Genomic DNA, 27617 nt, shown 5'->3' on the forward strand with positions numbered 1-27617 from the left:
TTTATTTTCAACTGTTCACTCAATAATTATCTTTATTTAAATAAATTCACCACCGATCCAAGTATTCAACAATTTACACAATCTTCCATTTTTGCACATGTGCATAATCATAATATACATCATAATATTTATAGATCATTTAACAAGTTAAAGAATACACTACATACATGAATGAACTTTACACTAAAAACATTTTTTTGTAATGGTAAATAAATAAAAAAAAAAATCCTGACACAGTTTCATTACATGTACATAGATTCTTATATTACAATTATCACACTCAACAAATGGATTTACACACTTTGGAAAAACTCTTGTTTGTTTCAGTCACCAGTTTGTTTATAGAGCTGTAAGAGATCGGACAAAAACTAACTCCAATATCAATGATAATTTGAGCAAGAAATATAATTTAAAACAACTATTTACCGTGAAAATACAATATTATTTCTTAAAAAAAAAAAAAAAAGGACGTCCAAATTTACCTCATGAGCAGAAACTGCAAGACAGTTTTTCTATACCTTACCTGCAATACATTAATGATTTTAAAATGGGTGAAAATAAAATTTGCATAATGTGCCAAACTGGAATGCTATACAGATATTTTACCCTGTGTTTTACTTTGAATTTTCTTTTCAATATTTCATTTTAAAATTCATACCTCAATACTTTTTCTGTAATTTTTTTAAAAATTTTCACTTTGAATTTTTTTTGTGTGTTTTAAAATTTCTACTTTGTTTTCAATAGATCTAGTTTGAATTTTACATATAGTAATCATGGATTCACTTTGGTGTTTAAGAAGCTGTAGACTCCATGTGTGGGATCAGATAGATGGGCAAATATCATACAATATTTTTTTACAGATATACTTCACAAAAACTCTTACATAGTTCCTATATACATTGAAAACATGACCTTAATACACCATGGTTTTGCATATAAAAATCTCTGACATTGCTCTTATCTCTGAAATGTTATTGCCCTTCCGGGTTCAACCCGATCTCCCTGCCGCCTTCTCTCAACAGAAACCCATGCCCCCTCCTCTCACAGAAAATGTACTACGACATGTCTTACTGCTGCTGAAACTCAAGTTTAAAACACCCGATTTAAATCATCCCACAAACTTTCTAACCACGAAGTTCTACTTAGTCCAGTTTTTCTGGTGTAAACACAAAATGACTTATCTGCCTTTATGTATAAACTTTCTCAGAGCTCCTTGGGTTGTCCATTCAATAATAGCGTCATTCTCATCTCAATGATGGAGAAAGTTTGAATAAACCATAAATGCCATCCTCCTGAAAATCCAAACCACATTTTCTCCAAATGGAGTCTACATCTTGAACAAATCTTCCTAATGACAATAGGACCTGTTACAATGTCCACAGCAGCGGTGATTCAATACAATCGTCATTCACACTGAAATCTACAGACACCATATCTGTAATTCTACAAAAAGGGAATACACCAAGTTTGGCAACTTATAATTGGGAGGTTTTTCCTAAAGACAGGATATGTGTACACCACAGGGTGTTAATTCAATAACTGTCACATTCAGCCAAGTGAACAGCCATTCAGAAGTGGGTTTTATAACTTTAGAAGGAAAACTTCCATAAACAACAAAACTGTTTACACTAGTGTGTACAATCTATAATGATTTCAAATATCATCGTTTATAATAATAACATAGGGTTTCGTAACTTATAAACAAAAGTTTCGATAAAACAAAAATTATTTAGACCTCAAGGGCATATAATCTATGATTATTTCAAAGATCATAGTTCTTAATAGCATAGGGTTTTTATAACTTTTCAACATAAATGATTGTAAAGACCTGTTTTTTACACCATAAAGTGTAGAAAAAGATTTACATTATGACTATTCCGGATGTAGGACCATGCAACAATTAAGGGTTTTGTGACAAATGAACGAAAATGTTTACATTGAGATATGTATTAACCTGACATCATTTACAGTACAAAACTGAAGCTGTTGTATTAACACATAACAGTACAAGGTCTCAAGACTGAATACAGATTTTTGTTTTGAAAAAGACTAAGTTATCCAAACATACAATATTTTCAACATTGCAATGATGTTTGTACTTCACCACACAATACCATGTATTTATACTTTTTGTTCACAATTTATGTATACTTGTTTTACAGATATACTGGATTCGAATACTACCTTTTCATATATAAAAAAAAAAACCTCACAGCCAATGTTGTGTTTATCACCGTAAATAGGGCTGATTACAAACAGCCTTGCAGACACAACTAACAGACATCACTTATAGGCAAATACATTTAAATATCATTTTATCCAATTCTTATATTCAGTCAATAACACCAGGAACTGGCTCCCTTAAGGAAACGACCACAAGTTACCTTGACAACCAAATGCGTCTTCTAAAAGTATTTTGATATAAAAACTACCGGATGATACAACTGTCATTCCTCCAGAAAAATTTAGCATATATAAACGGAGCTTTTCTAATCACTGATTTGGTCCATGGACAAATTTATGATGAAAGTTCAAAGGTCAACTAGATAAATGAGGCACTGAAGGTCAGTGAAGGTAGTCTTTCAGGCTAGCAAATGCTGAGGACCCAATACCAGATTTTGACATCAATTTCATACATTCTGTGGACTGGGCTATCACAAGTTCAAGAGGTGGCTGCTTAGGAAGGCCATTGGATTCTGGAAAATGAAATAAAACAAACATATAGACAATATCCTCTTGTTCAAAGATTAAACAGACATGCATTGAACTTCAATGTACTTACATTCACAATAGCATATAGAGTTTGAAAACTTAAATAATTTATTTCTAAAAGAAGGATGTCGTTTTATGATTGGCTAAATTTCAATCACATGATCAAATACTTAAAACCATAATTCTCTAAGGTATGTCAGTATTAACCAAGGACTGGGAAAATTTTATTGTGAAAAAACATTTGAATCCCTCCACAACAATAAGCATCCATTAATAATTTACTTGTACAGGTACCTAATATAGCACTGTTCAGGGCAGCACAAACTGCTTCCCTCTGCACCGGATCCAGCTGGTATCCCATGGGACTATTCCATGGGTCTGAATAGGCTAATAGGCTGAAGGCGTCCTGAAAAATCAAGTAAAATTGTCTTACCTTGTGAAAATCACTGGAGACAACAACTCAAAATAAACTGACACACTTAATATTCAAATAACAACCTCCTCTAAATAACAAATTTCATTATACCCTGTTCATTTGAATTTTCTTACATGTATTTTTTAATCACAATGTATTGATATGTGTTATACAACAAAACAGCTAGTGATAAATTTCTTGTTTGACTTCTTCAGATGTTCTGGTGTGTAGACGACATGACAATTTGAGAAAAATTCTTAAAGAAATAGCAATGACAAGAATTGTAGAAGAAGGGAGAGAGGAAGGAAAGACAGAGGAGAGATGGCCCTCTGACGATGAGCAACTGTTCACCATCTGATGATGGTAAAGTCAATTTCAGAAATCCTTCATAGAAGCCTCCATTTTGACAATTACCACGTGTAGATGATCAATAAAATGTACGAGTTGTATTGATATAAGATACCTGTAATGCTTTTTTGTTTCCTTCATTTTTGCCGTACTGTCGTTTAAGTTGCTGACTCATGGCCTGTAGTTCTTTGCCGAATTGCAACATTTTTTCTACAGCTACCTGACTACCCCCGCACAGCTGTCTCTTGCCTGACGGACCGTCTATGTCTGGGGAGGAACAACACTCTCAATTACTCAGTACATCAGTCAACCTTCGCCTAACATCACATACCAAGGGATGTAACTCTAATAAAAAGATTTGATACATTAATCCAGAAATCTTGGAACTAATAAAACAAAAATATGTACTATTCAAATAAATGTGATTTAAACAATTTCAAACCTAATCAGTCAAATTGGTTTCAATTTAGTTTCTTCAAGTGCATATACTGTCAAATCAAACATTTCTGTGAGACTGAATTTCTGTAGTTTTTCAAAAAGAAAAAAAATCTACTTCCTTGACACATGATTTCATCACTAAATATAGCTCAATGAATCTTCTTTAATTCCAACAGTTTGCTGAAGAATTTGATTAAGAATTGAATTGATTATCCCTGATAAATAAATCATCCACAAAAATTTATAATTTTACAGTTCATTGTGGATTTACATAGGTGGACAATGAGTAGCTTCAAGATCTGTAAATACCTGTACTTGTTTCTTAACGATCAAAATATATATAATGACATCAAAATATTAACGCTTATAAGTAAGTGTGACCTAAATTCAATTTTGGTATACATATATATAGAATTCCTTGAATGAGGAAAAGTCACCTGCAGTAGCAATACCAATAGTGATTACAAATAAATACAAATATATTACAACCAATATTTTTTAACATCCCCAAATACCTGGAATGTTAATTTGTCCATTAAAAAATTCCATACAACTTTGGGAAGACAATAGTCTTTTTTAAAACCAAAAATTACTTCAGCCAGTGTAATAATATATACAGCTATCCCTCTACTGTCTGTATCCATCTTTCTTTAGAGGATATAGGGGAATGTTGATAAACTTGTGGAAATCTTCTCAACAATAGGTGTTTGTGCTATTACAGAAAACTCTCTATTTTCAGGATTCCAAAATTATCAAAGATTGTTCTTAACTTAAAAACTGCGCAAGTCTATTTCTAGAAAATGACATCAAAATTGACAATGTCTTAAATCGCAATAGTATTCCCAGAAAAGTTCATGAAAGATAAAACCTTTGATACACAAACACAGCCTTTACTTAAAAGTAAAATGTATTTACATTTTATCATTTGCTTAAAACATGTACTTTCAGGAAAAAGGTGATATCCATATATTCTGAATATTGAAATGCTAAATGTTGCAATGATTTTGGAGGTGAAACTTTAACTATGAACATGAAAAGATACCTGAAAACCTGCAAAATTGGCCTACTAAAAGAGTCTGTAAACAAAATGTGAAATTTTTTGTCCCTGACGAAAGTAACATCAACATTTAAAAATATTTTTCATAAATTTTCACATATATTGAATATAAAATCCGGCATAGTGTAAACTGGTATGATCACTCAAGGAGGTATCTGTTTAAAAGATTACTATGTATTGGTATCAATGCATCGCAGGTTTAATAAGAAATATATCATGCTGCAGACTTTCACAAAATAATTATCATTAAAATAAAAACCATTAGCCAGGTGTAATCCAAAATGTCCAACATTTACAGAATAAAGACCGCATTCATTTACCTCTTACCTGGTTAGTAACAACTGACACCTTAATTCAGAGGCTAAGGTCAATGGTTGACTCGTAGCTGGATTAATATTTCAGGAAATTTATGGTTACTTTATGATACATTTAGTAAGTAAACACTTGGTGTTATGGTAGGATTGCATGTGTTTACGCGATGGAAGAGAGAAAAATAACACTAACCCATATCTTCTGTCCTACAGTGCTCGTGATCTGTACTCTCACTGTTACCATTAAGGTAAAGTCCATTGGTATTGCCGTTACTCTCCACTGTTCCGTTTGTAACCACTTTGTTATTCAAATCGTGGTAATCATTCACAAGTCCGTCGATCATCTCGACATCGTCACTATCATCAATCAATCGTGAGTTAGAATTGCCGTTTATTGCAATATTTGCAGCATTCATTTCTTCCTCAGATATAGTTTTGAGATCACTGTTGGTGCTGTTCATTGTCTGTGCTTGTGTGGGTTGCTGTGACGTTATGGTGGGGTGGGTCTGAGAGTTGTTCTGACCTGCACTTGCTGACCCTGACACTGAACTATGACCTTTGACACCTATAGGTCGGTTGGGACTGCTGCCCCTTGACCCCACTGGTGTGTTCCGTTGTGAATGTGAGTTTGTGTGGTGGACAGGACTGAGGCTCGGACTTGACCTGTTGCTGCCACTTCCATGACGAGACTTTGGGCTGCGTATTGCATTACCGCGCACTTCACTGTCTGTTCCATTCACCATCTCTATAAATTGTCTACACTTCAACATAAACAATAGATTTAAGTTGCGTTCTAAAAGACCTGGATACAGTTGTGTGGTATTTTCAATGGCTTCTCCCATCCTTCCATAGAGAACTAACTTCTGTATTCCTAAAATCAAACAAAATTGTAAAAAAATTTATCAAGATGTTCATTTGAAATCCTTAAATTGATTAATTAACAATGCTTCCAATTAAGTTTTATCTAAAATAAAAATAAAATCACAATTCAAATCAACATGATGAAAGTTTTGCCATTAACTAAACCATACTCAAACTTAAACATGCAAAGCAAGACGAATTTCTTCACAAAATTCAAGGACATGTTGTATCAGAAAAACGAACACGGTAATCAATGAATATTTCACCTACTTTGTCTGTTTTTCATGGAGGCGAGCTCTTCATCGAACGATTGTCCCGTGGATTTGGCAAAGGCTTCTGCAGTGGCACAATAGCCATGATGTACTAAGTAGGTTGACACGATTCTGTAAATCAATACCCACATATAGATAATATATATAATACTGTTTTCTAGGTAAAAATTGCAATCCTGAACGATTTGAAATTGCAACAGCTTCACCCTGTACAAACCAGTATATCTCTATACCACAACATTACATGTATATCCTTATATATAGTATGACCTGACCTTGGAAACATCACAATCTCCATATTTACAGAATAGCACCATCTGAGAAGGACATAAGAATTTGTGTCTGGTTGTGAAAATTTGTGTCAGGTTGTGAAATTATCTCCAGAAAATGTCAAGTTCCTTCTGCAATTTCACAGCTTATCTTAATTTTGCCAAATAAATTTATTCAAAGACTTCTTCTTCAGATAAAAAACAAAAACTTTTGTTTTGTTTAGTAGTGAAAGTATATCTTAATGCTGTCTTGCAACCAAATTAAAGCCATCTGACTTCAGACACATACAGAGTAGGCCTTGACAGAACTTAGATTTACAAGCACCTTTTAAAATTACATGAATTTCTGTGATAGCCCTTCTTCATTAAAATCAGAAATTCATACCTAGCTGTTTTTTAAGGGAAGATCAAAAACAAATTTTATTTCAAAAAACTTTTTTGGTTTGATGTTAAAAGCTATCATATACCTCTGTAAAGCTGTTTGCCACTCTCCACGTTTGTCGTTCACCGGAAACCGTTCTATAGTAAGTCTTGTCTTCATGTGCCACTCCTGTTGAAGCATGATATTAAAAACTTTAAAGTCCATACCAGTAGGAAATAGTGGCACCTGAGATTTGCACATTAAGGAATAGCAGTGCCAGACATATGCACAGTATGTAATAGTGGCACGAGAAATTTGCCAGCTTTTTGTCATAACTGAAGCAAAATATAGCTATTATATAGTATACAATACATATTTACTAAACTGTGTATATATTATACAGTACTGTAGAAGATTTTACTGTTTTTAAACTTTAAAGAAAATTATACAAGATTGACAAAAATAAATTTTTACTTTTAATCTTGTAAATGGCTTGTTGTGTTCTGTCATATGACCATGTCATAAATATGGAAAGACACATGTACTAACACAATTGTGATTTTTTGACAATATCTGACTGCAGTAGTGCAAAACATACTGTTCATGTCGAAATAAGTCAGTCTTTTAGGATGAATAATTTTTCAGAAGTGTAGGTTGTATGATGAAATGAATCTTACACTTGTGCTAAAAGGGTAGTGACAATTATTAGATAAGTAAAAACATACATAAAATCTGAGGTAAGATAAATAGATTGTTGCTTAATGGTACACAAGGAGAGGGAACCCAAGGTATCGGGTTGCTGTTCATCAAATCTACATCACATACCCTCATATAGTCTTCAATGTCATAGGCAAAGGGGGCCTGACCAAAGTTAGCCTCCACCACCTCCCCGGGACTCTGTAGCCCTACAGTAGGGTATAGATTTTGCTGGAACAAACAAATTCACAAAAAAAAAAATTAATAAATTACAGTGGAAGTTACAATTCTTGTCTGAAAAAAGCCCACAGGGCCAACAGGTTACATTTGTCATGGGCGGGCTTATTACAGGTCAATGACGTGTGTGGTCACATCAATAACCTAGCATTGGCTTATAGAAAATTGTTGCCTGATTAATAAGCTAATTTAATTTGATCAAAATTGTTCCTTGACAAATCAACATTATAAGTACGTACACAAGAACTGGACACCTCCAGCCCTAATCTGATCAACACATGACACCACTTAATTTTCATCACTTCATAATACTATAGAAAACTATACAAAGACTATGTAATGAGAAACAATTCATGTGCTCTCATGCAGTTTAAATGCCTAGGACTGTAATACTTACGGGTAGATCTGTGAATGCAATACCTACAAACAAACAAGTCATGTTAATATAGCTTTATGCTTTTGTGTGTATGCAGAATATATGGTTCTCTTTGTATTATACTGCGATATCTATATAGATTTGCCATTATCCATACTGAAAATATCGGATCAAACAAAATAACAGCAATTTAAGATTCAATCTTTAAAATAAAAACACAGCCACATAAAGATGTAATTTATTTGGACACCCAAATATGCCCAGCAGGACCACTGAATACTGTGAATTTGTAATTAAAAGGGAATTTCACTACCATTAAGACTACACAAAGCTAGATATGTATATTCCCTGCAGGACTTAAATGCACCACAATCCTAAAAAATCAAAATGGCTACAGGTCTATCCATTACATTTACCTGTAGAGTCACAACTCACCTAGATGAACTCCGTTCTTTGTGTAGAAGCAGCTGTTGTCTATGAGGTTCACACAGCACCCAATCACATCGCCTGTCGTGAAGGTTGGTCCATAGGGCTGACCAGTTCCAGAGGAACAGAAAGAATGGCCGTCATCGCCATGGTAACCATACGAATTCTTGTCCCAGCCTTAAAAAATAGTTTAAAGTTATGGTCAACAGAATATTGCAAGTACAAATCCATGGCCAACATTAATTTAAATGAGATGCAGTTTAAAATAAGTTTTCAAAACAGCTTTGCTTGGGTTTGAACCTGTTCCTTTTTACAATGGTTCAATTTTTTGTCTTGTTACTGAAAGTTTGATGCAAAAGATCTATTTTTCACAGAACCTTGAAATCTTGAAGTGAATATGTTTCCTTTTTCTCTTCTGTTTTCAAGATGTCTTATGTTTTGCCATTTCAATTTATCCTCCAAAACAGTGAAGAAACCGTTGAGCACCACAATCTTTTACTTTGAAGCTTATGTTAACACATGTGTTGGAGTTACATAAGTATGTCTGCCAGTAACCAAGGATAAGCTTAGAACTATAAAGTATTATTCACTTGGTTTAGAGGTGTACTTGTGATGCCTGAAATAAAACTTCCCTTTGGTATGTGCAATATATAAACCAAGTTTTCTGACCCTTACTTAACTGTGGGCAAAGTTATGTCACAAAAGGATGGATGGAAAGACGGACAGACAAGCAGACAGACAGACACGGCAGCAACTATATGATCTCCCTAAAATTTTCAGGGAGCATATTAGATTTACTCTAACCAAATCAGAAACTAACCTGCATATTATCATTTAACTACCTATCAAATTAAACTACAGTTTTATCTTACCTGTTGAACAGGAAGTGAACAGAAACGACATTTTGATGCCAGATCATGAAAAGGCAGTCGGGGCATAAAAATAAACATACTGTGATTTGTGTTCTTATCAATAATTAACATCTCTTGTATGTACCAACGTAGTACACAGAATTTTGAGTGACAGAAACTCTAAACATCAGTAAATAAGCATGTAATCTGAATCACTGTTAGCGATGAATGAATCTCTGGGATACAGAAATTAATTCCGAGAGACATTCCCGGTGAGAATGGCAAGGGATCAACACCAAGAGAGCCAAATCAATAAAATTTCCAAGATGTTCATCGCCAGTCAAATCAGGTACCAGGTAAATGAGAACAAGATTTGCAGCTTCCTGGTCACACTGATGTACACGTATATAGTATATAGGGAATGCTTTTTTTTTTAAAACATAAGATTAATGTACCAGCGTAACTTAATGATCGCCACGATCAGACGAAGTATTACCTGGAAGTCGGTTCATGTTAACTCCTTGAGCAGCAAGCCCTATCCCCATGTACCTGAAAAACATAAAATGTTTGGATACACTTAAAATTTTTTCATTTGACCCAGCTGATACTTTCTACAGAGCTATATCAACACACTTTTTACATAGAGCTACATCAACACACATTACACAAACACTTGTGCTAGTCAGAAATATTTTGACATCACACATTGATGTTTGCTTCCCACTTTCCAATGACTGAATATTGAGTTCACTTTCGGTTTCACAAACAGACTAAATTAATTGGAGTATTTTCCTACAGATCGATTGAATTTCAACCAATAACACTTCATTTGGAAACATAACTAGCAGCTGTATACAAACACTGGCTTTATATCAAAGCAAACACCAATCAAAGATTTGATTATTCATATTGTACTAAACAAATGCAACTTGTGCAGTATTTGAAATAACTGAAATATTTACTTCATCAGCGTAATTAAGACAACTTTACGTAACAAGTAGAGAAAGATACATAAAAGTACATCAATCGTCTTAAATAACAACCCGAAAATACCTAGCAACCCTTGCCATCATAATAAAACATTGCTGCATCTCTACATGTGCAGTTCTTGTAGGCCTATATATATCTCTACAGCTGTTAGGTATGCCTTAGCCCCCTGGATCACCGACTTTAAGACATACCAATACAATAGGTACCTGTTGTAATAGCTGTTGTTTATGACTTACCACTATTACAGTGTACAGAGTCTAGACATTAGTAATATGTATACACTATATAGATCAGGAATACTTTTCATGAGATATATAAACCATTGCCAGAATGCCCCGGTCAATAAAACCACCATGAATCGGTCAATTTTAGAATTTGTAGGGGATCCTGATCTCCTTGTGGTCATAAACAACTCGGAGCAAAAAGAAAAAAAAACTATGTGGTATGATATAGATTCATTATTCACAAAAATAAACACACACAAAAAGTCAACATACATGTTTATGAAAACAGCAGTTCAGTAAACAGTTCAAGTAAATATCAACAACGCTATATATAAATATCAACAAGGCTATATATAACCTTCACATGTGGATCATGAGGGACACTTCCTGACATGAAAAGCAATTTTGACACGTGACCAATTTTTTTTTTAGAGTTAGTAATGTAAGAACCACACATTCTGGATTGATATGTAAGGTGGAGATAGAGACACATGGTTCAACACTCCCTACCTGTGGGAGTTTGTGTTTCTCAGTAAACCGAGAAACAGATGAGTCTGTGCTGATATGTTTGTATGTGTCCTTAGCTAGACACTTTACTCCTATAGTTTTGATTGACTAGCAACTAGCCTCCCATATAATGTTCAGTAAGGTAGTCACCAGGTACTACAAGAAGACTGTGCCTAAATACGACCCTGACTGGGGACGATAAAACCCAACAAACAAACCAAAATCATTACATTTTTTTGTTTCCTTCTGCTGTTGTTTCAAGGTTCTACAGCTAGGTTACTCTGGTATTGAAACAAACAATAGATAACTGATCAATACTCGATGTGCAAATGATAAGCACTTTTGCTTTTTCATCACAATTATTGACCCGTCCATTCCAATTATAGTACAACTCCAAATATCAACAATGGTTATGTTTATATACATGTAGAGTTGATAAACATGAAACCGACCAGGTAAGTTTACAAAGTATATGGTTATATCTTGTGATAAATGAATTCTGGCCTTGTTAGTGTAGTTGCTGTTTTGACATTGTGATGTTGTGATATTCATTTTGAAACCTTTTTTATTGATATCTATAATTAGATAATACATTACAACAATTAAATGACTTAGCTAAAACCAGCATGAAATTTGCTACATACATTATCTTGTGAGAGCATTTTCCTACAACCTTGTTTGTATTTGCTTGATATCCAAATAAAAAGGGTCCAAATCCCTGGCCAACACTCATTAATCAACATCGTCCGTGCCAGTCAACACTGCCTGACAAACGTGGAAAACCAAAGCTTTATACATATGTATATATATTACCCCTGTCTGTTTCAATGTTGTTGACACAGGTGTAGGTGTAACTAGCTATATATACAGATGTACAAAACATCTTATATTCACAAAATATAGGATCATCAATGAGAATCATTTCTAACAATGAAAGGAATATCATGGTCACACTGCAGTATAAAATAGCCAATCAGACCTTGTACAAGTTATCACATATCTTGGAGTTTTGTTTATAGTTGTGCTAAATATTGCTTTCTAATTACAAAATGAATAAATTATAGTTAGTGGTGTGCCATGTAATACCGTAAATTTCCTGTAATAAGCCCAGGGTACCAACGCATTATCTATGATATAAAGTCGGGGGCTGGGCCTATAACAAGACCTCATGGGCCAACTTATTACCTCTGAATCAAAGTTACAATGTGGGCTTATTATAGGACCAGAGGTGGACAATCTAGTACATCTGATTCAAAGCCACGGGCTGGGCTTATTACAGGACTTTGGGGGCCAACACATTACCTATTGACTCAAAGTCATAGAATGAGCTTATCACATGACCCCATGTAGCCAATCGTTTATCTCTGACTCAAAGTCAGGAGGTGTGCTTATCACAGGATATTGAGATGATATTTCTTGAATGTGCTACAGAACAACACTACATATAGGTGGGCTTATCATCAGAGATGGGTCTACTGTGTGATAAATGCGGTAACTCTACACGAAATGTACTGTTAACAAAGTGATACATAAATTTTACCTGCTTCGTAATGCTGATAGCGTAACCATACAATATATATACTGTGACTGGTATGTTTTGATTTCCCTGTTGTAGTGCTGGTGTAACTATGGTGTGTATATATATGTTTACCATAACTTGATTATGTTATTAAGTGTCCTGGGTAATTACACTTCTGTGCAATGTACCTAGCCGTGTATACCAAAGCAATTCAATGTGTTACCTCCTGGTGACAGTATGGACGTGCACACTGCAGTATAATGAGTCATCTTAAACATCCCAATTGAGTGTAACCTTACTCCTATGTCAAGCTCCTTTCATAACATATCTGGTACACACGTTATGTACACTATCATTCTTAGGTCCTTCCTCTCCTTTTATCATGCAATTTTGCCAGCTTCTATTTTGTTAAACCTTGTCATCTAGCCTCTATTTTGTTAAACATTGTCATTTGGCCTCTGTTTTGTTAAACCTTGTCATCTAGCCTGTTTTGTTAAACCTTGTCATCTAGCCTCTGTTTTGTTAAACCTTGTCATCTAGCCTGTTTTGTTAAACCTTGTCATCTAGCCTGTTTTGTTAAACCTTGTCATCTAGCCTCTGTTTTGTTAAACCTTGTCACCTAGCTTCTATTTTGTTAAACCTTGTCATCTAGCTTCTATTTTGTTAAACCTTGTCATCTAGCCTGTTTTGTTAAACCTTGTCATCTAGCCTCTGTTTTGTTTAACCTTGTCATCTAACTTCCATTTTGTTAAACCTTGTCATCTAGCTTCTATTTTGTTAAACCTTGTCATCTAGCCTGTTTTGTTAAACCTTGTCATCTAGCCTGTTTTGTTAAACCTTGTCATCTAGCTTCTGTTTTGTTAAACCTTGTCATCTAGCTTCTGTTTTGTTAAACCTTGTCATCTAGCTTCTGTTTTTTAAACCTTGTCATCTAGCCTGTTTTGTTAAACCTTGTCATCTAGCCTGTTTTGTTAAACCTTGTCATCTAGCTTCTGTTTTGTTAAACCTTGTCATCTAGCCTGTTTTGTTAAACCTTGTCATCTAGCTTCTGTTTTGTTAAACCTTGTCATCTAGCTTCTGTTTTGTTAAACCTTGTCATCTAGCCTGTTTTGTTGAACCTTGTCATCTAGCTTCTGTTTTGTTAAACCTTGTCATCTAGCTTCTGTTTTGTTAAACCTTGTCATCTAGCTTCTGTTTTGTTAAACCTTGTCATCTAGCCTCTGTTTTGTTAAACCTTGTCATCTAGCCTGTTTTGTTTAACCTTGTCATCTAGCCTGTTTTTAAACCTTGTCATCTAGCCTCTGTTTTGTTAAACCTTGTCATCTAGCCTCTGTTTTTTAAACCTTGTCATCTAGCTTCTGTTTTTTAAACCTTGTCATCTAGCCTGTTTTGTTAAACCTTGTCATCTAGCTTCTGTTTTTTAAACCTTGTCATCTAGCCTGTTTTGTTAAACCTTGTCATCTAGCTTCTATTTTGTTAAACCTTGACATTTAGCTTCTGTTTTGTTAAACCTTGTCATCTAGCCTGTTTTGTTAAACCTTGTCATCTAGCCTCTGTTTTGTTAAACCTTGTCATCTAGCCTGTTTTGTTAAACCTTGTCATCTAGCTTCTATTTTGTTAAACCTTGTCATCTATCCTCTGTTTTGTTAAACCTTGTCATCTAGCCTCTGTTTTGTTAAACCTGGTCATCTAGCCTGTTTTTAAACCTGGTCATCTAGCCTCTGTTTTGTTTAACCTTGTCATCTATCCTCTGTTTTGTTAAACCTTGTCATCTAGCCTCTGTTTTGTTTAACCTTGTCATCTAGCTTCTGTTTTGTTAAACCTTGTCATCTAGCTTCTGTTTTTTAAACCTTGTCATCTAGCCTGTTTTGTTAAACCTTGTCATCTAGCTTCTGTTTTGTTAAACCTTGTCATCTAGCTTCTGTTTTTTTTGTCATCTAGCTTCCTTGTCATCTAGCTTCTGTTTTGTTAAACCTTGTCATCTAGCTTCTGTTTTGTTAAACCTTGTCATCTAGCTTCTGTTTTGTTAAACCTTGTCATCTAGCTTCTGTTTTGTTAAACCTTGTCATCTAGCTTCTATTTTGTTTAACCTTGTCATCTAGCCTCTGTTTAGTTAAACCTTGTCATCTAGCCTGTTTTGTTAAACCTTGTCATCTAGCCTCTGTTTTGTTAAACCTTGTCATCTAGCTCCTATTTTGTTTAACCTTGTCATCTAGCTTCTATTTTGTTAAACCTTGTCATCTAGCCTCTGTTTTGTTAAACCTTGTCATCTAGCTCCTATTTTGTTAAACCTTGTCATCTAGCCTGTTTTTAAACCTTGTCATCTAGCCTGTTTTGTTAAACCTTGTCATCTAGCCTCTGTTTTGTTTAACATTGTCATCTATTTTCCACATGTACTTTTACATATGTGATCTCAAAATTAAGTGTACATGTGTTTTTATTTTTACCTCTGACCTTGACATTAAATTCTTTAAACTTACATGTTTTGACATTTATGTAATCATCTCTGTGTCCTTGACCTTGAACTTCCTACTGAATCAGGGTAATATTCCCTCTAACCATTCTCAGGTTAGAATCATTATAGGACCTGCTGATTGATGAAATCAAAATTTGCCCTTTTCACTATTTCTATTTAATAAAATTGTGGAGAAAAACAGGCCTGATACCTGAAAATCAGCGAACAAGCTTGATAAATGATATCACATATTCACAATTATTATGATAAACTTGTATAACATAAACTCCATTTATCAGTGAATGTGTCTGTACTATTTGACAGCTGTTTGCATCCCTCCTCACAATATCTCTGTACAGAAAGCATTGCTGTAAGCCGATCTTTAGTCGATTAAGCGTGATAAGTTAAACACTAACACATCTTTATGGTACATGAATCAAATTCACGGTTTTAATATTTAGCTTCAAAATCTGACACCTGTTTTTTGTAAAGTACATAAACTGCTAGTTAATACAGAACAATAAACTGCTTGTTCACTAATTCACATTACAATATGCTACAACATCTGTTTAATGTAGATTCTTGCTGAGAATCGGATTGACAATTTCTGTTATGACAATGCCAGGTCACCCTTCTTCCTTGCAGCCACGTGCACCTGCTGTTTCGTGTTAAAATCTTGAGTCTGCTCAACTTTATTAAATTCAAGTGTCACAATAATTGGCATGAGTATATAATCATAAATAGGTAAAGCACATGTCCTATCTCTCTGACAATAGGCCCATAAATGTCTATTATAAAACTAATCTTTATCTATCCTTGTTCAGTAAAATTATAAACCAATGCTATTTCATTGAAAGTCCTCCTTTGACATTTAAGAGGAAGCCTAATCATGACTTTGTGTGAGAAAGTTAAACCCTGACATTATGTTTGGGTAAGAAATCCCACTCCTGACTAAGAAATCTCATCCCTTTGTGTTAAACTCCTGACTTTGTTAAGAAATCTGACTTTGTTTGTAAGAAACCTACTCCACTCATCTGACTTTGTGTAAGAAATCCCACTCCTGACTTTGTGTAAGAAATCTCATCCCTGACTTTGTGTAAGAAATCCCACTCCTGACTTTGAGTAAGAAATCCCACTCCTGACTTTGTGTAAGAAATCCCACTCTTAAATCTGTGTAAGAAATCCCTCTCCTGAATTTATGTAAGAAATCCCATCCCTTACTTTGTGTAAGAAATCCCATCCCTGACTTTGAGTAAGAAATCCCATCCCTGACTTTGAGTAAGAAATCCAATCCCTGACTTTGTGTAAGAAATCCCACTGACTGAAGTAAGAAATCTGACCTGAATCTTTGTGTAAGAAATCCACTTTGTGTAAGAAATCCTATCCCTGACTTTGTGTAAAAATCCTGACTTTGTGTTGAAATAATCCCTGACTTTGTGAAGTAAGAAAACCATTGTGGAGAAAAACTCCCTGACTTTGTGTAAGAAATCCAATCCCTGACTTTGTGTAAGAAATCCCATCCCTGACTTTGTGTAAGAAATCCCATCCCTGACTTTGAGTAAGAAATCCCATCCCTGACTTTGAGTAAGAAATCCCACTCCTGACTTTGTGTAAGAAATCCAATCCCTGACTTTGTGTAAGAAATCCCACTGTAAGAAATCCTGCACTTTGTGACTTTGTGTAAATTCAATCCAATACTTCCCTGACTTTGTGTAAGTAAAGCCATGACTTTGAGTAAGAAATCCAATCCCTGACTTTGTGTAAGAAATCCAATCCCTGACTTTGTGTAAGAAATCCCATCCCTGACTTTGTGTAAGAAATCCCATCCCTGACTTTGTGTAAGAAATCCCACTCCTGACTTTGTGTAAGAAATCCCACTCCTGACTTTGTGTAAGAAATCCCATCCCTGACTTTGTGTAAGAAATCCCATCCCTGACTTTGTGTAAGAAATCCCATGACTTTGACTTTAAGAAATCCCACTGACTTTTGTGTAAGAAATCCCACTCCTGACTTTGTGTAAGAAATCCCATCCCTGACTTTGTGTAAGAAATCCCATCCCTGACTTTGTGTAAGAAATCCAATCCCTGACTTTGTGTAAGAAATCCTATCCCTGACTTTGTGTAAGAAATCCTATCCCTGACTTTGTGTAAGAAATCCCATCCCTGACTTTGTGTAAGAAATCCTATCCCTGACTTTGTGTAAGAAATCCTATCCCTGACTTTGTGTAAGAAATCCAATCCCTGACTTTGTGTAAGAAATCCCATCCTTGACTTTGTGTAAGAAATCCTATCCCTGACTTTGTGTAAGAAATCCTATCCCTGACTTTGTGTAAGAAATCCTATCCCTGACTTTGTGTAAGAAATCCTATCCCTGACTTTGTGTAAGAAATCCCATCCTTGACTTTGTGTAAGAAATCCAATCCCTGACTTTGTGTAAGAAATCCTATCCCTGACTTTGTGTAAGAAATCCTATCCCTGACTTTGTGTAAGAAATCCCATCCTTGACTTTGTGTAAGAAATCCTATCCCTGACTTTGTGTCAGAAATCCCACTCCTTACTTTGTGTAAGAAATCCTATCCCTGACTTTGTGTAAGAAATTCCATCCTTGACTTTGTGTAAGAAATCCTATCCCTGACTTTGTGTAAGAAATCCCACTCCTGACTTTGTGTAAGAAATCCTATCCCTGACTTTGTGTAAGAAATCCTATCCCTGACTTTGTGTAAGAAATCCCATCCTTGACTTTGTGTAAGAAATCCTATCCCTGACTAGTATAGAAATTGTTGCTCCCTGGGCTGATTCCAGGATATACATGGTAACTGTCTGATTAACACATACTGGCTGTTACACTCAACATAGAATAGCAGTGTTCTGTGTTATATAAATCCCACATTCAGCTTTATCATTACTACTCTATTTACCTTCAAGACACTTATATTCATTCATCCATACATATTGCAATGTAGTAAAATATAACATGATGTTATATTGTTACATCCAGTAATAAGCCCACCCCCTGACAATGAGTAAGAAATAATATTCTGACCCCTGGTCATGGGCTTATTGTAAGGTTTTCTATGACTCTAAAAAAACCTTCAGTTTGACTCCTTAAATTAAAAAAGGGCCCCTTAAATCAGTATAGTTTTATTCTATTTCATATATGATGCGAGTCCCAGGACTCTTGTAATTGATAAATTTTGCAGGATCAAGTACATTAAGTTAATGATGCCAGATGGTGGTTATTGATATGTTCAATAAATCTCTTCTTATTTGATAGTTGTGCACATGTTACCATCTAACTCAAACTTTTATAAATACATTTGTGTGTTTTTCTGAGAACCATCACTTATTCAACAAAATGATCACTTGTAATCACTTCGTCACTTCGCATGTGACGCCATTTTTGTCCCATCAAGTTTCACATATAAAAATCGATGATCGTTATCAATATTGACCTATGACTTTGAAAACTTGACAATGAGAAAACAAGTAGCTGTAATGGTGAATATATTTAAGATACAAATGTTGTGAAGTATAGCCACACCACATTGCTTATAGAAGTTTTGTAAACAGTGTTACAATAACAAGGCTTTATCGGGGATGAGAATCTCCAGTCTTATCATATAACATAAGTGAGTGCTATATCCAGGTGTACAGTTACAGACTGTGCTTACATCAGATGCTATATATAGTAATTTGTTTTTCCTCTACTGAAGTGGTCAGGCAGTAGAGCCCTATAGACCTGATTACAGGTAGTGTGGTAAGCCAGAGGTTGTCTTACAATGTGTACTAGGACTCTCATAGCTGGAAGTGTTGAACCATTTTTATACCTTACAATTTATATTGATAGAGCTGAAATACTGAACCATATACATTGAGTACATGTAAACAGAGATTGATTTTGTGAGGAAAAACATGTCTCCCATTGTCAGCTACACACAGATTTATACTTGATACTTGGCCTAGATCAGACTTGTAAAGGTCATGAAACGGTTATGAAATCGCTAAATATATCTACAGTAAAAATAAAAGCTGTTAATGTAGTGTGATGCACATGTACTGCAGCCTAAAACACAAGCATGCTTCTTTGTTTCATTAAGAAAAATAGCCCAGATTAGACAAAAATGCTCTCAGACATGTAACTGTTTTGTCTTTTATCGAGATAAAAGAGGTCCGTGACCTATATATAGCTAATTACAATGGAATATATACACCAGTATTTACTGTGAAACTTTATGGGGGCTTGTCAGTTCAGTTTTATCAAGATTTACATTTTCAGAGCTTTGTAAGTTACAGCCTTGATAAAAATTGTATATTTTATACTGATCAATCTTTGTCTGTGAAGGCCATCCGTGCCATGCAGGCTTAAAGATACATTTCTGTTCTAAATTTATTACGAACTACAAAACCTTCCGCAGACGTACATGTATACTTAAATGTTTGCGTTTGTTTGAGTTTAACAAATTAAAAGTCATGATTAAGACCCAGACAAATTTTATAATAGCCTAGATGAAGAATTTGTTAAGTAGCTACGTTAACACAACCTCCCTTTGATGACGACATGAAACATTAACAAAGTCTATAAATCTGCCGATCAGCACTGAAATGTACAGATATATCATCAGTGATTCTGTCCCGATTTAGACTCGTACATTTGTACACAGCGTAAAGATATATATCAAATTAAATATTCTCAGGACGTTCAGTGGCACATTAATCAATATCATTAATCAAATTGAAGATAATTTCTGATCAGACATGGCCTGTATCATCATCTAATTAAATTTGCATGAGCAATAAATAATAACAGTCAGTCTGCATTATGATGACTTCGACAACTTCAAACTATCATTAAATCTCAATATCTCAAACACCTCAGGTAAGTATGTCTGCATAGTTGTAAATTGTATGGAAAAGGAAATATGATGAAAATTTGTTTTTAGTTGTTGAACAAAGGAAAATTTTTTATCAAAATAACTTTTTTTTAAAGGAAGTTGAGTAATCTGCTTACAATAAAACCCTTAATTGTTGTGGGGATTTAATTTTCATTGATTTTGTGGGTACTCTAAATCTACAATTTATGTATCTAAGGATAGTTGTAATAAGTATAAGTAGATTGAGTTATGTTTATCTTTTCAATAGGACTTTATGAAAATCCATGAAAATAGAGTCCCACAAAAATTGTAATATCTTACAGAATATATCTTCTGTGTGAAGTAAAGATATCTAGATATAACAATGTAGGATAGATGAATGCACACAGACAGGATACTGAATATACTCATTCCTTCAAAACTACTATGAGTCATACCAGGAAGATGCATTTTTCAAATCCACAAAAAAAAAAAAAAAAAAATCAAGTTATTTTGCAAGTGATTGTAGTCATTAGCTATGCTTCCCAGGTGGAACTAGAAGCAGTTGGTAAGATGTAAGATGGTTACTCTCAAGAAATGGAAAGTTTACAATGGAGAAATTTAAATCATCACACTTTGACCTTAAGTTACATGGTACGCTTCTACACTTCTGCTGTTGGTAAAAGTTACTTTCCACATAAAGATATGAACTATGAAGAATGAAATCACTTGTTCCTATTTATATAAACCTGAGACTTTTTTTAGACTGGCTAACAATTCTCTTAAGCTTGTTTCTAAGGTTGAATGAGAAATGCAGAAAATCGCCCACTCTTCATAGACTTCCTTATAACTACTTCACATTGACAGTAAACAAAGGGATACACAAAGATTCTCCATTATGTACTGTAGATGTACTTAACTTAACGACATCATCACTATTTGGTAAATTAGCGCAATGGTAAATTTCCAGTAATAATTGCCGTACATAAAAACATCCAGAATGGCAATTACTACAACCATAAACCATATGTAATTGCATGGGTCATACTTTCAATGTGAAAAGCACTAAAATAAAATTACCACTAAAAAAGTAAACATCTACAGTAAATGATGGGGCACTATTGATTGACCCAAATTCCAGTGTATATATGTACATGTCTATGGTACATGTTAGATTCATCAGCCTTGAGAAGTTCAATTCTCATTTACATACACACAATGATTCATCATACCTGAAATGAGTTATCATATTATATTCAAATCCAAATTTAAAATAAGTTTAGATAGATTTTGCGTTAAGGTTTACGACATCTTAATTCAGTATTTTCTAAGCCTCTACAGGATACCTAACTCCAGGCCTTATATATACATATTTATAACACACAACATACGCAGCAAGATCTGCATATATTCAAATTTTCTACTGTACTTTTTAAATCTGGGATAAATAATTAGAACTCTTGAAAACAAAGGACCAACTGATATTTAATGACAGATTTGATTATGAGTCAGTATCTTCAAAGTCCTCGCAGTTGTTTTGAGGAGAATCGCTCATTGTCTGTCTGAGTGTTATACACTGAAGTGTTCAAGTATGCTACAATAAAGGGAAGTTCTATTTTTGCTGAAAGTTTTGAGAAACGTACATATTTTGTGTATGTAAGTATACAGATCATAAATTACAACAGTGACTCACATAAGATGAAAAAAAAAGAAGGTTGAACTTCCTGCCTTAATTCTAATCTATCTTTTGCTTAAAGGACCAAACTTCAGAAATTGATACTGTCTTCTTTATAGTGTAAAACTAAAAACACAAAAAAAAAACCCACATTTCTATCTCCTTTTCCAAGAATCAATAATTGACATGTTAAAAACGAATTCTAAAAATGTCCCTTTGCAGAAAACCATTTTTACTAAAACTCTGAAAATTCATTCATCATCTGTTATTCCTACAAAGTTTACCAATCACATTCAAAGTTTAGCTTAACCTCCATTCACAGAAAGTAAATACTGAAATTGATCAGATAACTTAATTAACTTCTTTTCTTTTTACCAAAAAACAATAAGCATTACTGCCGATGTAACGACAATGAAATCAATATTGTACATATACCAGAGATATTTGTTCAGGGGGCAGAAACCACACAATCTATATATAGCCCTGCCATGTACATTCTCTTTACAGTCAAACCTGCCACAAAGGTCACCTATATACCTGTCTATAAAGGCCATTGGCATCAGGTCCAAATGTGGCATTAGCTATTGAACCTGTCTAGAAAGACCACCTGTATATAATGTTCATTGGATTTGGGTCCAAATACAACAGAATTCCTTGTAATAGAACCCTTATATAAGATAACCTGTCTATAAAGGTCACTTTTCTCTGCTCCTCTGTGTGGACTTTATACACAGGTTTGTGAATATTTTAAAATCCAAATACTTTGAACATGTTATAATCTTACACTGCTTTAAGGGTTTCTGCAGCTGTCAAAATTCCATAAAGCATCAAATGCCATAGTTGATAATTAACAATTCATTAATCATATCATGTCACGTTCAAAAAGAGGCACATTCCTCCCTGCTAAATATATACAGTGCCTCTAAAATGATGAATTCCACCAGTGTCGGTGAAGTAGGTACAAGCACTTATATCAATATGAATCTTACACTGTTTTGTCTTTCATGTATACTGCTGTATATTATCATATACATAGTGCCACACAACCCCTCGCATTATATAGTACAATTGTAGTAATACACATCACACTCTACATATATATTGGCACTGACTACAAAAACTTGGGAGAAAGTCACTGTAGCTAGACCAGTATCAGATCTAGGACGATCCTGATCATGTGATATGGTAACAACAGGACTGCACCTGTTGACCCCTGAGGCTGAGAACAACAAGCCTGATATGATATTTGATAAATTTCTGTAGATAATCTTACATAACCAGTACATATCACCGAGACACGACATACAGATCTTAGATAGAATTAAAAACAAATGTCTAAGCTACCTCTAAATATAGTGTAGCCTCCATTGATATTTATGTATAAATATCTCTGACTCGATTAAATTATTTATTCACCTTAGTTACTGTACAAATATTTATCAAGTATATCGAGAGTCAAAATAAATATCATACTGAATATAATATGTACATGTAGGTGAGTTTAATCTGTAGATATAAAGGTATATGTTAAAATATTGGACAAGATCCAAGGAAGTGAACAAAAACAAACATGCATACAAAATGGCACCTATGCAATTTGTAAGTCTATCATGTTAACATAGAACAATTTTACGATCAAATTTAGGAAAGTCATAGCACTGATTTAACCGCAATTATTTTTTTTTTTACTTCCACAGGAAATTGTGTTGTGTACTGTTACACTAGATTTTGACAAATTATGTATAATGAAACACTTCCAGAAAAATTTCATTATCAACGAGTTATTTTCTGACAATTTTTATGGGGCTGATTATACATAATTATATCATGAGATCCATTTCCAATGTTAATCTAATCTATTAGTATGAATTATTTTAAAAAAACTTGATGTTTACTACTGAAAATGTTTAATTTTCCTGCATAAAAAAAGGTGAAAAGGCAAACTGAAAAAAAAAAAAAAATTGAACAAACAAACCCTGCAGCAGTAGAAACTGTATGCTACGTAAATAGCATTTATCTACACAAGGACCTGGAGTAATTACCTGCAGATATTGTATAATGTACATGATTTAAATCAAAACTGATAAATCATCTTCATATTCCACTAGGACTTTAATTGAACATCCTGAAGGATAAACAGACAAGGCTATAGCTGTACAATATTCCTTGTTTATCACACGCTGACATAGGTGGACAGATCAGTTGATATTTCACCTATATATAAAACCATCTAAATCCTGGCATCAACAGCACTGTATATATTCATTACTACACAATACATACAAACTTCATAAATTAAATCAGGATTTCTTAGCTTGTGCAAACAAATTAACAGGTATATGATGTGTCATTTTAAACTAAACATTATCAAGTCCTCAGGAAAATTCTGAGTCAGTAATGTAATGGGACAATTTCTGGATTTTCAGAAGGTCCCTAAAGCAGATGGGATTTTCTTGATAATAAACAGCACATCAAGAGAATTTCAACAAGATTTTAAGCAAAAGCATAACTCTGTAAATTGTGACTGAATCAATTTCATTGTCCAACTCATCCTCCATCTTTATTATCGATAAACAGCTGCATATCAATTTTCAGTATAATCTGTTCTTATTTACCCAAGTTGTTATGTTCACAAAGTCCAAAGGTAAAAGGGCCATAACTCTTTAAATTACAACTGACTTAGTCCAAATATTAACTTCTTTACAGATCTTATTGATATAATGCTGCATACCAAAATTCATCAAAATCTGGTCCTATTTACTCAAAGTGTAATATTCACCAGGACAACGGTAATAAAAATTCAACCTTTATTGTAAAATAGCTGCTGGATGAAGCCAGAAAGTAAGGTCTGACAAAGATGAAGGCACTAGAATTATCAAACAAATGTTTGACAAAAGATGTGAAAATCAAAGATCAAATTTTGTAATAATACAAATGAAAAGAGTATATATATATATATATGTGTGTGTCTTGAGAGTGACCATGTAATAGATTTATCAAAGTTTGGTACGAGTTACCGATCTATAACCATTATATATAACTGATTGTGACTGTCCTCTTATGAAAACGACACATCTACTACAAGTATAGTGACTTAATTATCATCAACAATGCTTTGCTGGTGTAATTGTTTTAGTCATAAAAAAAAATCACATAATCTTGAATGCATCCCTTACACTATCAATCATCTAAAGACAATTTATCCCAGAAACTGACCAAGGATAAGTTATCTTCACACATTTGGCAGCTACAGTAATAGATAAAATTTCGAGGCATTATCATCCAGATTTTATTCTATTCTTTCTTGTTAACAGAATTTCACACAAAACTCAGCTAAAAATTACAGATTGTGAAAATTTAAAAAACCTGTATGTTATATTCAACCTTATTAAACCTTTTCTAATTGGTGTGATTTAGAAAATCTCATTTTCTATGGAATGCCTGTTTAGACCATCCAATTTTTGCCATAGTTCACAAGTGCTCATGATCTGTTGCAATCTAGATGTTATTCATCATGAAAAGATCAGATCTGTATCCTGTATGAAGCTGCATTATGTCAATTATCAAAATCATTAAGCAAAAGAGTTCATCAAAAGAATCCCTGTCTGTTCCATATCTGTTAGCGGCAATGAAGTCGGTTGTCCATAGAACATACACCCCAGTGTATCCCTATTTCATTGCTGCAGTACTAGTGGTCAATTATTACTTAAAACTTGATACAAAGATACCAATACCCATTACAAAAACATTTAATTCCACTGCGCGCGGCTCAGTGACGTTTACAATCAACATAGGACACATCAAAATTTACCCGACATCGAATTAATACACTTTAAAAACAAAGATGTTTTCACACACACATAACAAGTAATATGCTACTCTGGTGAAAAAGATTGAAAACTTACCCATCTCTTCCTTTACTGATGATTTTCACCTCAAAGTAGTATATTCCACATGAGGCTGGTATAGGGTGAATTGCCCGTACACTAGCAGCATCCTTGTGTGTCTTTCCAATACCTGCACAAAAGCATGCATTGAAATTTTATAAAGATTTAAATACACATTTAAAATTCACACTTATTTTCTTTTCAGTTTGGAATGAGCTCAAGGTTCTAGCTCTTTGGCTTATTTTGTTTGGAAAATCAGCCGACTATTTATAAAAAAAACTAACATTTTTGAATTTTCAATTATCTTAAATAGTATCTTTACCCCAAGAAGTTCATAGATTAGCTTTGTTACAATCATGTAGATACCAAATTATTACAGCTGTACCAATTCTGAGATTTCAGAACAAAAGACTTTGAAACTACTTAAAATGATGAAATCTTAATCAGCACTTGTTTATATCACAACCAATTAAATTAAGCATCACTTCATATTAAGGGTTTATGATTTTTATGAGCTTTGATACACATGTAATCTGATTACATACATATACATAATATGTATTACTAAATAAATAGAGTTGCGTTTTTTAGTGATAATCTCAAAATAGGTCATGGTCTCTAACATATTGAGATCATTACTGAAAGCAGTTTGTAAATACAAAAAGAAAAGTTCCTCCTTAGAAATAGTGATGAACATCTGTGATAACAAACAATATCACAAGGCAGATTGATAAGTTAAATGAACAAGGCGATTTCTAAATATTTTAGGGAACACAAATGCATATACAATTATTCACATATTTTTACATACTGAATCACTAATGCAATTTCCTCTGTACTTATGACTCAGAAAATACCCCACTCCTTAAATCGTAACTCTCAACAAATAAACTCGGGTCAGTCCTAAAATGGACACAGGCCACGGACAGTGACCGCTACAGCGATTCCGTTTTATTTAATGTGTATCGGATCAGCTGATTCGTTCGTGTGCTGGTCTCGAAGTATGTCACGTCAAATGTTCTAAAAATAAACCCAAAACAAAGGCGCAACTTCTCTTATGCTTGGAAAAAATAGCACGTAGAGACGTTGAGATTTAAAATACGAACCTTTACGGAAAACAATGACAATATATAAGTTTTTCCCTCAATACTCAGTAAAAGTTACAAAATTATTTCAAGCTGATATGAGAAGATTACAGGAATAAAGTACCCAGGCTGATACACAAGAACTTTCGCAATGTTTAGAGTAAACATCTACCTTTGTAATGGACTCGGAGGTTGTTTTGTGACAACCCTATGTAGTTATATCGATCCTTCTGACTCCACGATCTAGGGAGAGGGTATTCTTCTTCGTTTACCGCCGGGTATAGCAATTTTAGGCGATCCGTGGAATCTTGAGGTCCTAAATTCAGCGACTCAGTCGAACTGGAGCCACAAGTCGCTGCCATTTTCCCTGTGCAATGACAGGTACCCGGATGTTGGCTAGAAGTAATTGTTAGAGTAGTGATGATTGGCCACATAAGAAAACTATCAACGAATCGAAAGGAAGTTAAGAAAATGAATGCAAATATATTAATGTGATAAATAGGTCAAATACCTTAATCGAACTTTTAAAAAAATCGTATGCTTTCCCGTTTGAGTGAAAAAAAAGTTATTTCATCTACACTTGGATGTATAAGTGCACGATCCGGATCGACATGGTCTTATTTTGTTCGGATGCTGTAGTTATAAATTTCCTTATTCATTTCATTAGTATGATTGCATACAAATCAACATGCCCTGTTGTGTTTTTGCCCCTTCTTTACTGTGCGTATTTGTCAGAAACCTTAATAAGATAATTTTTAAGGCTCTGATTAGAAAAGCGTTTTTTAGGTTACTAGAC

At 34.1% G+C, this 27617-nt stretch overlaps 1 protein-coding gene across 1 annotated transcript; it reads right to left on the reverse strand.

Annotated features, from left to right (window-relative positions):
* LOC132552913 (ran-binding protein 9-like) lies at positions 1 to 27183 on the reverse strand. Its single transcript, XM_060217116.1, has 12 exons — positions 26994 to 27183; positions 25755 to 25866; positions 10127 to 10179; positions 8789 to 8956; positions 8375 to 8397; positions 7870 to 7971; positions 7151 to 7233; positions 6413 to 6525; positions 5475 to 6152; positions 3591 to 3742; positions 3007 to 3118; positions 1 to 2696 (listed from the first exon to the last, which is right to left on the reverse strand). The coding sequence occupies exons 1-12, from the start codon at positions 27181 to 27183 to the stop codon at positions 2566 to 2568; spliced, it is 1917 nt and encodes a 638-aa protein (XP_060073099.1). The 3' UTR covers positions 1 to 2565.
* Between the last annotated feature and the right edge of the window lie 434 nt (positions 27184 to 27617).

Source organism: Ylistrum balloti, unplaced genomic scaffold (genome assembly GCF_031769215.1).
Source record: "Ylistrum balloti isolate Yb309-2 unplaced genomic scaffold, AGI_CSIRO_Ybal_v1 Utg369636, whole genome shotgun sequence".
In the NCBI taxonomy this organism is placed as follows: Eukaryota; Metazoa; Mollusca; class Bivalvia; order Pectinida; family Pectinidae; genus Ylistrum; species Ylistrum balloti.

Coding starts and splice junctions, on each gene's coding strand:
- LOC132552913 (XM_060217116.1), bottom strand. CDS start 27,183: ATGGCAGCGACTTGTGGCTCCAGTTCGACTGAGTCGCTGAATTTAGGA. Junction 7,234..7,869: donor ACATTGAAGACTATATGAGG/GTATGTGATGTA, acceptor ATGCTTCAACAG/GAGTGGCACATGAAGACAAG. Junction 6,526..7,150: donor TGGCAAACAGCTTTACAGAG/GTATATGATAGC, acceptor ATTGATTTACAG/AATCGTGTCAACCTACTTAG.